This window comes from Parasteatoda tepidariorum, chromosome 3 (assembly GCF_043381705.1).
Source record: "Parasteatoda tepidariorum isolate YZ-2023 chromosome 3, CAS_Ptep_4.0, whole genome shotgun sequence".
Classification (NCBI taxonomy): Eukaryota; Metazoa; Arthropoda; class Arachnida; order Araneae; family Theridiidae; genus Parasteatoda; species Parasteatoda tepidariorum.
Window position 1 is genome coordinate 38575614 of NC_092206.1, and position 13674 is coordinate 38589287.

The window sequence follows — 13674 nt, forward strand, 5'->3', positions numbered from 1 at the left end:
TTCAAGTTTATTCGGCATATTCTTCACTATGTGCAATCAGAACAAGTTGAGTGTAGAACAAATTAATGTACTTAAGAAAAACAGAAAGTAATAACAAAAAATAAGGTACTTAGTTACAATTTTGGTTAAGTTTATCATAAAATTTTTGTTGTGAAAAACTTTCGTAAGGAAATAGTTATTTTTAAAGGAAAATTCAATAAGTAAAGAAAAGCATTTTTTATAAAAATTTTAATAAGAAAAACATTAATTTTTGAAAAAGCAAAAATAGCCTATTAAGATCAGTAAGGTTAAGAAATGGTTTCATATTTAAATTTTTAATACAAGCAACTGTACTTTTTCTGTAATTAATTCTGGGAATGCTTTTAAAAATGTCTAAATATAGGTTAATGAAGTAAATATTTTCCCCTTTCATTATCTTTAAAAGTTACAAACAAAAGTATTTCAACAATGACAAAAATCTATTTACTTCACAAGACAACAAGTTTTGAAATTCTTTAAATCTCCAGTTTTATTACTCTTTTATTCCTTATAAAATAAATTATAATGAAAAATATACACTTTATCATTTGTTATGCATAATATTGCACTTGGCATAATTTAAAAAATTTTGTTTAGTTCAAATACTAAAACAACATTGTACAACTTTCATAGCATACGAAATTCGATTCCATGGCATTATAGCATATTTTTCTAAAATAATTCGGTCAATTTACAGTATTCCTATGATTTAAAACTTAAATGTGTGAAGCAGTAATAAAAATAAATTATGGCTATTTTATCAAATCAATTTTAATTAAGCAATTTGTTTTGAATATTAATGATTATGAAGTACAAAAATAAGTTTCAGAAAATAAATTTTTCTCAGTTTAAAAATCATTTATTTTATTTTCTATACTCATACTTGAAATTTATTATTTATCTTGTTTATTTATTATTTTTTTCCGTGTCTGTTATCCGCTTTATTCTATTATAGTACCTCCTTTGATTAATATGCCTATGAAAACTTCTGGGTAATGAAGTTTAATTAAAAATGTTTTTATTCATCGAAAAATTCGATAAAATTCTATTTATTTCTTCGAAATGCATTCCCCACCGCAAATGAGAAGTAGATATTTCATTATTGCTGTTTAATTTCAGATGTAGAAAAGAAAAAGAATAATGAAAAAATAATTTATTTTGAAAACATTAGTAATCATTCGAACAAATTTCTAAATGTTTCAACACAATTATAGAATCATATGTATCGATTGTTTGAAAAAATAATTATTTAAATTTATTTTCCTTTAATTGTCTATTGATTTAAAATTTATTTTCTTTACATCAGTTGCAACAAAATAAAATTTAAAATCAAATATGTTCGAATAAGAACAGGAAAAAATAAAGAGAAAAGTAAACGTTTTTAGAAAGTATAAAATTTAAAAAACCATTAAGTCATTCATTAAAAATACAATCATTTTCGGCTCGGATAATTGAAAAAAAATTATTAAAAATTTAAGCTACTCGTTTATAATTTTTATATAAACTATAACCCAGTTATGCTTAACGCCTCTTTACAGAGGCGATTTCGAAAAAGAATCTTAAGCTAATTGAAATCGTTATCAATATCAATCCAATATTTTATTTCTTTTTCTTTTAATGGCGGGTACTTGGGATATATTGTTCCATTGGTCTCCAATGCCAGAACTGCGCTTCTCTTCTCGTTACCCAGTGGGAACCTTTGGCGAAGCCACGGCGGTGGAGCAGCGTCGCCCACGTCACACAACCACAAACCCGTTTACAGGGCTGGTCACATTCACACAATCACACAAATGAGAAAGGACATAGAACACACACAGAGAGACAGAGAGAGAGAAACATCCTTGCCCCGAGCAGGATTCGAACCCGTAACCATCGGCTCTGCAGTCAGGCACGCTAACCACTCGGCCACCTGGTCGGCATATTAATCCAATATCAATTTTACAAAATGCTTTTCTATTATTCCCTTTTTCTAAACCGGCAAGAATTTTTATTAAAATGGCAATTTGAATCCTCATATGTTCAGGTGAAAAACTGCAATCTTTTAAACTGTATGTAAATACACTTTAAAAAATTCCGGATCAAATTACAGTAGAAATTACCGCCACTCAGTGTGCCGGTAGTTTTTAACTTAAAATTCATTTTTGTCGGATCATGTTACGGAACAAAATATCTGATATACCGTAATTTTCACAATAATAATCTCCGTAATATCACTTTAATTAAATAAATACTGTAGATATTGCGGTATGATGTTTTACGATAAAAATAGATTTTTTGGTAAAATGGTTTTTATGGGTTACGCATCCAAAGTACGATATTTTATACCATAATTTGATCCTGAATTTTTTAAGTGTTTGTAATTAAAAAATTCCGCAAAAGTAGTTTATTACAACTTCTAGAAGAACGGGGTTAATTTAAGTAGTTATATTTGTAGTAACAAAATGTTCAGTAAATACAATTGTAAGAAAAAAGTCACTATTTCCGATTTTAATAGTTTTTGATATTTTGAAAAAAAGTTTTTAAAATACAGGGACGCCTTAACTCTCAGCTAAATATTTCCATCCGTGATTTTTATTAGTAATTTCCCATTTTATTTCCCAATATTTAGTATAAGTATACAAAATATTTTTAAAAAAATACTCCTGGTTATTATTGGATTAAATTACTAAAAAATTTTGAGCAATAAAAATGAATGAAATATTTATCGTTTTATCATATTAGTTATTATAGATAGTCCTTTATAATTCTGATGCAGAAGAAGACAGAAACTGAAGTGAAATAAAGCAATGGTTAATTTATTAAAAGAGAATGGGTAAAGTATTAGTATTGTCAATGTAAAAATTTCTTTTATTTAGTTGCTAAACGCACTATAAAGCGTCTCTTTTTCTCATATATATTACTAGTTTATTCACAGATTCATACATAACTTAAGGGTAAGAAAGAACACATGAAATATAGCTTTTATATAACAAGAAGTCGCCATGGCGACATGTCATTCAAAAATATTGTCATAATTTAGTTAGCCTATATTCTGCTTTTCCTGAACAAAACCTAAGAATGTTTGTTCATACAATCATTTTGAAAAGTATCTATAATAAAATGACAGAATGTTTTTTTGGTAATGTGAGTTTCAAGTAAAAATACCTTAACACTCATTAATTTCAAAACTTCCATTATTTTTTCAGTTTTCATAGGAATGCATGCTGCAATCAGCTCTCGCGTGAGTACACTGTAACAAATTACGGTAAAAAGTTTTGGTACTTTTAAAATTAAATTCCGTTTTTACCGAAACATGATACGGAACAAAAAATATGATATATCGTAATTTTTGCTGCAATAATTAAGTAAAATCACTGATTCACTCTAATCAAATAAATATTAATGTAAATATTACGGAATAATATTTTACGGTAAAAGTGGATTTTAAGGAAGATAAACGAAAGTACCGGTATTTTATACCGTAAATCTTTATAATGGTACTTTATACCGTTGATCCGGAATTTTTTTTGCAATGTGTGATCTTTTTTTCAAGCGAAGATATTTCAAAGAAATAATTTAGCATACAAAACAGAATAATTTCTTAAATCTTTGCTTAATTAAAGCAATCCCTTTCAGATATGATTACCGCCACATACAATCAGGGCATTTTATTGATTAGTTTATCTGAAATTTCGTATTCTTTGTTTATACTAATTTCATTAAATTACTGTCCACAAATAATTCCGTCTTGCAATATTTATGCTTCAGTTGTAATACTTGCTCAAATGATTCAAGGGGACATTAAGACTATTTAACATTTAATGGGATGCTTTACACAAGAATCTTCATTTTTGGATGAAATTCGATACTTTTACCCTTTTGTGGTCAGTGTTTGAGACTGAAATGAATAGAAGAATTTAAGTTGTTGTTGCAAGGGCTTAATCAGAGACCATGACTTATTTATTTTATAACCGTCGTTGAACAGCTGACTAAATTTTAAGTTAACGACTATATACGTTCAACTCCGTAGCCATGTTATTTGAAACCCAATCCAAAAGACAACGGAACTCCTGGATCAAGTATTGCGAGAAATTTGCCTTCGTGGAGGACTTTTTGAGGGAACTAATCCGCATTTGCGCTACATGGAGAGAAAAACCTCTCACGGTTAGCCTGACGGCAGGGGGACTCTAACCCATGATCCGTCTACCACTGAGGATATTTCACGTCAGTACTGTGGTCTGTGCGAGCTGAGTGCGGAATTCGTATTGACCAGGCTTCGTTGGAATTCGAACCTAGTTCACCTCATTAAAAGGCGAACGCTCTATCTCCTGAGTCTTCTTAGCTCAAGTCCATGATTTTGTGCATACTAAGGAAAATCCTAAATCAACAATGGGTCACTGATAAGGTCATGTCTAGAGACAAGGTAGTAGTAGTACAAGCAAAAGCTACATTACAATTTTAATGCAATTTATATGCTTTTAATTAAATTTAAAAGAAAAACAGGCAGTGTATTAAAATTAATGATTGGTAGTGCTCATTGAAGTCAATCTGCTTTCGATCTTGATTCGAGATTATTATTTCCAAATTAGATATTTCTAACGAGTTTTTACAATTGCGTTGAAGTAACGTATTTTACATGCATTAATAAAAAATTTAAAAAAAATCTGGAGGAGCATTGAAAATTATTAAGAGATGGTGTGCGTTTAAGTTAATTTTAAGTTAATAAAAGTTAACTTAAATAAAAATTGGATTTAATAAAGCTGTTTCTTGGGCAGCAAAAGTGTAAATTCAAGTAACAAAATTCTTTATTGATTAAGAATAAGTTTTACGTTCAAGAATCGAGGTTATCATTTCAAGGTTGGCTAGTTCAAAAAACGTTTTACAATACATGCACAAGGTTTTAAATTTTTTTTTTAAAAAACCCGGTGGTGTATGAAAATTAATGAGTGACAGTGTACCTCTAATTTAATTTTAAGTTGAAGGCATAACGTTCAAGAATCGAGATTATTATTTCAAGGTTGGCTATTTCAAACAAATTTTTACAATACATGCACAAGGTTTTAAAATTTCTCTTAAAAACCCGGTGGTGTATGAAAATTAATGAGTGACAGTGTACCTCTAATTTAATTTTAAGTTGAAGGCATTACGTTCAAGAATCGAAGTTACTAGTTCAAGGTTGGTTATGTGAAAAGAGTTTTTACAATGCATACAACTTGCTTTTAATAACTTTTATTAAAGAGAAAGTTAACTTAAATAAAAATAGGATATATTAGAGTTGTTTCGATATATTAGAGCTGTACTTTGCAGTTAATTTTAAGCTAATAAAAGTTAACTTTAAGAATAGGATTGAGGGGTTATTATATTAAGTTTGGCTATTTCAAACAAATTTATACAATGAATGCCTTTAATAAAACCTGGTGATGTATTGAAATTAATGAGTGATCGTGTACTTTGATGTCAATTTTAAGTTGATAAAAGTTAACTCACATAAAATTAAGAAATACTGTAGTTGTTTCATGTGTAGTAAAAGTTTAAAATCAATTGAAAATGTTTTCAAAGATACTAATGTATTACAGATCTTTTTCTTAGATTAAAGACTATCTTGACTCAGTATTTTACATCCTTCTTCCGCAGTAAAATTTTTTGATAAGAAAGTTTTTTTTATATATCCAATATAGTTGATTAGAAATGGGTTTTACATTCTAGAATCAAGCCACCAGTTGGTTATCTCGAACGAAAAAGAAGTCATTTCCACCATTACACCAAAACCCCATAAATAACCTGAAGCAAGTTTTGACAAACCGAAACATTACTTAACACTGCTTTACATAATACAAGAAAAGTCGAGCCTAAAGCCGTAAATCGAAACATTCTATTTCATTAGGTCGACTGTCAATTACTTAAATGGAAAACCGTATTCTGCAATGATCCCTCATATGCAAGTTATCATTGCAAAAGTAATTACATTATGGTGGACGCTTCTATTTCTGGATGGATTCCAGTTGGGACAGCCCCTCTAAAACAATTATTACTTTTGATTTCGTGAGTGACTTTTAAAGGTGATTTCACTACCACGTTGTATAAACGTTTTCTAGTAATTGCTCGCTTTGGTCTAATTAAAAATGGGAATTTTGAAAAGCTTTAACTGCGACCGTCACAGTTATTAATGTAATGGGGGGAAACTGATGTTTTGAATAAAATGAAGAGAATTGAAAACAGACTAATGATGTTGAAGAAAGTAAAGGCTTTGACTTTCTTTTAAACGAGAATAATTGAATATGTTAACTTATCAATATAAATTTATCTTTGTACTTTTCACACTGCAAAAAAAAGAAAAAAATAATCGATTTAAATTAGGGTAAAAACTACCGGTACTCAGGGTGTCGGTACTTTTTACCGTAAAATTCATTTTACTCAGAATATGTTATGGAATAAAGAAATCTGATATACCGTAATTACGTAATAATTACCGTAATATCAGTAAATCACTCTAGTTAAAATACGGTATAACATTTTACGGTGCGATGGATTTTACGGATGATGCACCCAAAGTGTCCGTACATCATACTGCAATATTCATATTTTACATATTAATTGAAATGATGTAGTGATATTCGTTTTAAGATATTACATGTCTGCTACTAGGCAACTAGGCTACGAGGCAACTAGGTTAAAATCAGGGAAGAGTTGAAAAAGCAAAACAAAACAGCTATATACATTACTTGATTAAAAACTTCATTCTTTTCAAAGCTATACAAACTGTAAATAATGGTTGACATGTTTCAAGCGCTCAAAAACAGGAACCCATTTTCAAGATTTGACCGGCCTGAATGAGAAGAAAAAGTGATTTGAAATATTAAACGTAAAGTTGCCAACGAGGAATGGAAAAATAAAGGTGGGAAACAAATTTAGAAAAGTCAGTAGCCGAGAGAGAAAAATATATAAAAAAGCAGAACAATAAATACCACTGTGGCCAAGAGGGGGAACTCAGGGTAAAAAGCATTTCCAAGCGCTAAGGAGTGATGGAGAGGAACTAATGTCGTTAACAATGGAATCAGTATTCATTCGAGTAACACAAAATTCCAGGGCATTAAGATGAACCGATGTTACTAGGGTGGAAATAATTTGCTTTGTCGAAATAGCATAGTTGAAATAGAATTTACATATTTTATTTCGACTTCTGTAGTTTTTCTAGTTTAGCTTTTTTCCTTTATTCTTTCATTTTTCGTGGCCAACTTAACGTTTTATATTTGAAATCACTTTTGTTTCTTATTGAAAATCTCATGGAAGTCTTGAAAATAGGTGCGTTTTTCGAGCGCTTGAAACATGTCGAATGTTCTTTTCCATTTGTATATTTTTGAAGTGAATATTTTAATCACGTAATATATATTACAGCTTCAATTTCGTGGGATTATTTATTCAGTTCTATGCATGTTAAATTAAGAGTATTCAAGCAGCGAATTAAATGGCAAGACAAGAAATCGAAACTCTATAATTTAGTAAGTTGAGATTAATATATGAAAGTAGGATACCATTGTCTAGCACAACTATGGGCTCAAAAATACAATTATAGTCGAAATAAGAGTATAAAAAGCAACTGCTCTTACCCGAAAAATGAATTACTACTTGAGAAACATTTAATTACGGGAATGAACACAATTTGAAATCTTTTACTTTAGGATGTGGTATTTCTCTTGTTTTTTGATGAGTTATCAAATTCCAATTTGAGCTAGCCAAATTAGTCTGTTTCCAACTTTCCTGCTCCTCCCTTAGTCGCACGGTTTGTCATGTATTTCATTTTGGGAATACCTTATTAGAAAATTTGTAGCGTGTTTAATAAACATATTGTTTAAATTTGCAACAACTAGAATAAGGTGCCAAATTGAACCATATTATTATTCTTTCTGAAGAACATTAAACGATACTATCATTCAACTTAAACGGAAACACGGTTCAATTTAACACTTTAAATTTGTCTCATATTATGGTTTGAAGTGTTGGTATTATGGTTCAAAGTTGAACTGGTTTTTCCTGATCATAAACAAACTAAAAATATAAATGACCAAAATATAGTAGACCAATTGACTCTTTATAGTTTTCCAATTAATATTAATCATTAAAACAAGCTTACAATAATGTCATTTCCAGAAATTCACGATCATGTCCTGAAATATTTCATTAAAAAAATTTATTTCAAAGCTCACAAAGTTGCAAACGTTGCTTAAAATACTTCATCTGAGAATATTGAATCAACTTAACATTTATTATTTAATAATTATGCTTTTAACTAATTTAATGCATGGTAGTATACGTTTTATCCTTCGATTTAATACTCAACATTAACTATGCACTAATTTAAATAACACAATTCTGTTTTATTATTCAAATTAGCATCACGTAGATTATATTGCTAAGTATCTCCATCGTTAAAAATTGAACTTGATAAAAAAAATAGAAAACGAAATTTTATTTTAAGATATTTAAATGTATCTATATTTTTATTCGTATTTTATGAATAAATATTTTAAATAACTGCTTACAATTTAATAAAGTATTGATAATCCAACATTTATAAATATAACATAAATATAAAAGTTGACTACAAATATTTCAAAAATATAACATATTTTTTAATTAATGCTATAATATATAAAATATATGTCTTTAAGTATGTGTATGATTTTTGAAAATATATATCAATGTTCTTCCAGAAAATTTAATGTTTATACAATAACAAGTAATTTATAATCGGCATCCTACAATTTTTTTACTATATACTATAGTCTTGATATGTTTTTCAAATTACAAAAATATCTACTAATCTTTCTCAAACCATAAATAAAAAAGCATTCTTTTAAAAGTATTTTATAAAAAAGTAAATTGCATTCTTCGGATAACTTCTTCTAAAGAATATTTATCACTCGCGAAGATTTTCGTAGCTTTTTATTGGGAAATATTTTTACGTTGACGATTCAGAATACTTTGCATATATTAGTGCAAATTAATAACTAAGTTAAAATAGATATTAGCCTCCTTTTGCTTTATATTCTCAATGTTTTTTTTAAAAAGGTTAATTGTTTAAAATAAATAATAAATATTAAAAGAAACGAAATACCATCGTTTTCAACTTTTTAATAATTTGAACAAATTTAAAAAATAAAATTGTGCTTGTCACTATTCCAGAAAAGGTTAGACAAAAACTTTTCATACATATTTATCATTATGAAATCTGGCAGACTGGCCTGTGTAGGGGGCAGGGTCCTGGGTTCGAATCCCGTGCAAGGCATGGATGTTTCTTTCTCTCTCTGAGTGTTCTATGTCCTTTCTCCTTTGTGTGTGAATGTGACCCGCCTATAAACGGGTTGTGGTTGTGTAAATGGCGTGACAGAAGTTGAATTCCTGGCCATAGATGGCGCCACTGAAAAACAGGAACAATCGCACCAACACTGCCTTAAACAGGCATACGACAAAAAAAAATATGAAATCTGAATAACTTGAAGATTACTTGCTCTATATAACAAATTTTTTTTTTTATTGTTCATGTTCTTTTTTCTTCATTTATTGTTTCAGTCATTGTTTTTTCTGAAGCAAATGTGTTGCACTTCATTGTCTTCTGCAAGACTTTCAATGTTGTTTTTTATTGTAAATTTTTTTTATATGTATTACGTAATATGCAAATTTTTTAAAAATAAATTCCCACTGATCAGGCTAGCTCGCCGGGTTGTGGCGAGCTGGACTGGTAGCCAGACGTGGACTATACGGGTAAGGGTTTTGCAAACCTAGGTACGTGTCCACGTCTGGAGGAAAGAAAAAAAAAGATTACTTGCTTTGCGGATAATCAAGTTATATGATCTACGGCCTTAAGTCTAATACAGCAATGACAACTTTTCAAAAAATATTTAAAGGTTAAAAATTCAATAAAAATTGTAAATAATAAAAGTCATTGTGTGATAAATACGATAAATTATTACTGATATAATATTATCTAGCAGCTATTAATAGTTATTTGATTAAAAGAAACAATTCGTATTTGAATGAAATGAACACCTCCTGATTAAATTTAGAGATTTAAACATTAAAAGTTTATGTTTAATAACCATTAAAAGTTCGTTAAATGATTTAAAGTTTAATCTGAGTCTGCTTATTAAACGATATATTTACTAAAAAGTGATGAAAATAATTCTGATTAATGGCGAGGAAATTGCTTTTTTTATATTAAAAAAGAATTGGAAAATTAATTATATTTGTTCAGATTTTGGTACTCGTCTTACTCTTTAAGTTGTTAGATCCCACTGTCTAGACTTTGCTCATATACATATTCATTAATCTCTTTTCATTTCTTCTTTTTGTCTAGTTTATTAAATATACACTCATGGACAAAAAAATTAGCGCACCAAAAAGGAGTCTTCAAAATGAAACAAAATTTTACATACGTAATGCCTACTTTGATATAAGTAAATGATTAGAAAATCAAAGAAAAAGGATAATTTATTTCATAGAAAAAGGCAAAAGAACGGAGGAGTTAAAACTCCGTTGGACGCCTTCTAGCGCGAATGCACGATGCGATACGATCGGGCATTGAGGCACACAAGTTCTGTATGATGTCTTGAGACATTTCGTTCCATATTTGCTGCAACCTTGCCTCTAGTTCGTTCAAACTCGTAGGATGCCCAACTCGCCGTCCCAAATAATCCGAGACATGCTCGATTAGAGACAAATCTGGGGATCAAGGAAGGGTAGTTTCAGTACGGAGACAATCTTGTGACACCCTTGCCGTACGAGACCGAGCATTGTATTGCTGAAAAATGGCTCCTGGGATCCGTTGCATGAGTGGCAACACATGTGGTTGCAGGATTTCATGGACATACCGCTGGGCTGTCATGGTGCCACGGAACAATACTAAGGGTGACCGTGTATTGTAGACAATGGCACCCCATATCATCACACCAGTTGTGGGAATGGTGTGTCGCTGTACAGCAAAGGCAGGATTGAGGTGTTCACCACTGGGTCTCCACACATGAACACGATTGTCATCACTGCTGAGATTGAATGTGGATTCGTCACTAAAGACGACCTGGTTCCATTCCACTGCAGTCCAGTTTCCTCGTGCGCGGCAAAACTTCAAACTGAGGCGTCGATGGGTGGGCGCAATTATTTCTTGGTGCGTTAATTTTTTTGAAAAAAACACACACACACACACGCACGCACACGCACACACACACGCACGCGCGCGCGCAGGGTGGTCCTAAAATATGTCAAAAATGTAAAGGTAGGTAGAGGGGACTTAAATAAGCATATTTCGTATAGGATTGTGTGTGTGGTAATGCCGCCTTGAGCCGGTAGGGAGCGCTGATGACTGCGGCGTATAAAAGCGCTTGCTAGCTGGATTCCCTCACGGATCTCAAACAGCATGCATCGTTTCACCAATGTGGAGCTTGCCGACGTGCATTTCATGTATGGGGCTGCACAAGGAAACGAATTAGTTGCTCAGAGGATGTACAGGGAGGGCCAGAAATCACCTGGACGCTGTCTACGGCCAGCATTGGATAGTACGGGGTGGTCCAGTTCCCTGGCCACCACGCTCTCCTNCAATTGATTGAAGGTGTGCATAGGCATTCTGAAGTAATGAAAAAATTTCGTCTCGTCGTCCAACAGATGAGGTAAAAGTGTGGTAAACTCCCCTTCTTCGTGTCTTCTTTTCCATGCATCATGTACCCAATATTCACGTTTCCCACTACTCTTTTCATTATTTCGATCTTCTTCGTCCAAACAAATAGCCACAATAGCTAAATCACGATTGCTAAAATGCTTCAACATTATTGCACAGTTCCACGGTTGTTTGCGATCTCGAGTTGAACTAACGTAAAATCGGAAAGAAGCAGGTTGTGAACATGAAACATGTGCTCATTCCTTTCCGATCCCGCACCGGTCACACTTTTTAAAGAAAATCGGGTATGAGTCGGATCGGAACGCTGCATGACAGGTGTGTCCCAGCCTTCATAGAGGGGGCCAAAGTCTACTGTGCCCAACTCAGATTTCTTGACCTTGGGCTCTGGTGTGTAGGAGCAGATATACTGGTTGGATGGTCGGCCGAATGCGGAACCTTCAGTGTTTAGTCTTTAAGCATGCTTGGTACTCATTTTATCGACCTACTGAAAGGATTAAATGCTAAATACAATATTAGAAAGCCATATTTTCGGATATTATCGAGTATTATCGGATTATGTCAAGATTATATTTTTTCCTTATTTTATTTTCCAACTTTGTTTTAAAAAAAAAATTATAAATTTGATAATTTTTTTAAAAACACTTTTCAACAATTTTTGTCTCTTCTTTAAAAAAATCCTTGTTTTTTGTGTATTTTTAACTTTTTGAAGACATATTAGAGATTTGAGATCATTGAAATTTTTCATGATTACAACCTTCAAACATATAAATAAATCATATTTCCCTTCTCTTTCAGGCGGAAAGAATGACAACAATTAGTTTCCATTTGGTGATATTAGTAGCAGTATGGGTTTGCTATAAAAACGCCCTGGACTGTGATTTTGTATTTGATGATATGTCAGCAATTCGTGACAACCAAGATTTAAGACCGACAACACCTTTATCTAATTTACTTCTAAACGATTTCTGGGGAACGCCAATTAGGAAAGTAAGTCTTAAATGTAATAAAGTTTTCTTTTATTATACAACAAAATGTGATGGAAATCAAGTCTTCGATTATTGTTATGGTATTTCTGTTAAGTTCATTTTTCTTGTACGATTTATAACTATGTGAAAAGATGGATGATTGATATATGGATTGNATATATATATTTGTTTAACCATGGTTTTTAGGCAACCACAGAGAAAACAAAACAGAAAAAAAAGAAGAATTAATTAAAATGGAAACTAGAAAATTATTTACACAATTAGCTTAAGTTTTCAAGTTTAATCTACTAACAGATTTAAGTTGCGAAGAGTAGTTGGAATTACTAATAAATAAATACGTTAAAAATAATGAAGGAAGTTTAATTTTATATAATGTTTATTTCAACAAGACAATTGCATGGTTTCATGCCATTTTAGACATAAAATATTTTATAGCTTTTTAAATCCATTTCATTCTCAAATTTTCATTTAATCCTCGATAAAATTAAACCTTTTTCAATATAAACAACTGTTGAATTGTTTTAAATGTGAACGAGTGGAAATCAAATACTAAAAATAGATATTCTTTCTTATAAGGGCTAACTCATTTTTTAATATTTAAGCTCGTTAAAGATTTGTTATAAATTTGTAACGTTCTTTAAGTTTCGTACACTACTTCTTTAACCTTTCATGTACATTGGGGAGTATCCACTTCCCACCTACAAAATCGTATGAAATACACCAATGGGAAGCCTAGAACCCTTTATAACATTTTGGTCTATTATAACGATGGGCTAGCAGATGTTATCATGGATTGAGAAACCAGTTTAAATCTAAATACATAAGTTGTGAAACAAAAATACATTTGTACAAGTAGCTAGTGAGACCAATAGTTTATATGACAGCGAAGGCTAGGTACTTAACAAAGTAGACGAAGAGAAACTGATGAATTTTGTGAGAAAAATGTTAAAAAAAAGTTTTGGAGTAGTAAGAGAAAACGGAACCTGGTGAATTCGTTGCAAATATGAATTACAATTAAACTGT

General features: G+C 31.0%; 1 protein-coding gene across 1 annotated transcript in view; it reads left to right on the top strand.

Moving 5' to 3' along the window:
- The window catches only part of LOC107447383 (protein O-mannosyl-transferase Tmtc3), a 133041-nt gene that overhangs the window by 63840 nt on the left and 55527 nt on the right, over positions 1 to 13674 (top strand). The window contains exon 2 of the mRNA XM_043039139.2: positions 12461 to 12652. Coding sequence (XP_042895073.1) covers positions 12461 to 12652 — 192 coding nt within the window. The remainder of the gene's footprint in view (positions 1 to 12460; positions 12653 to 13674) is intronic.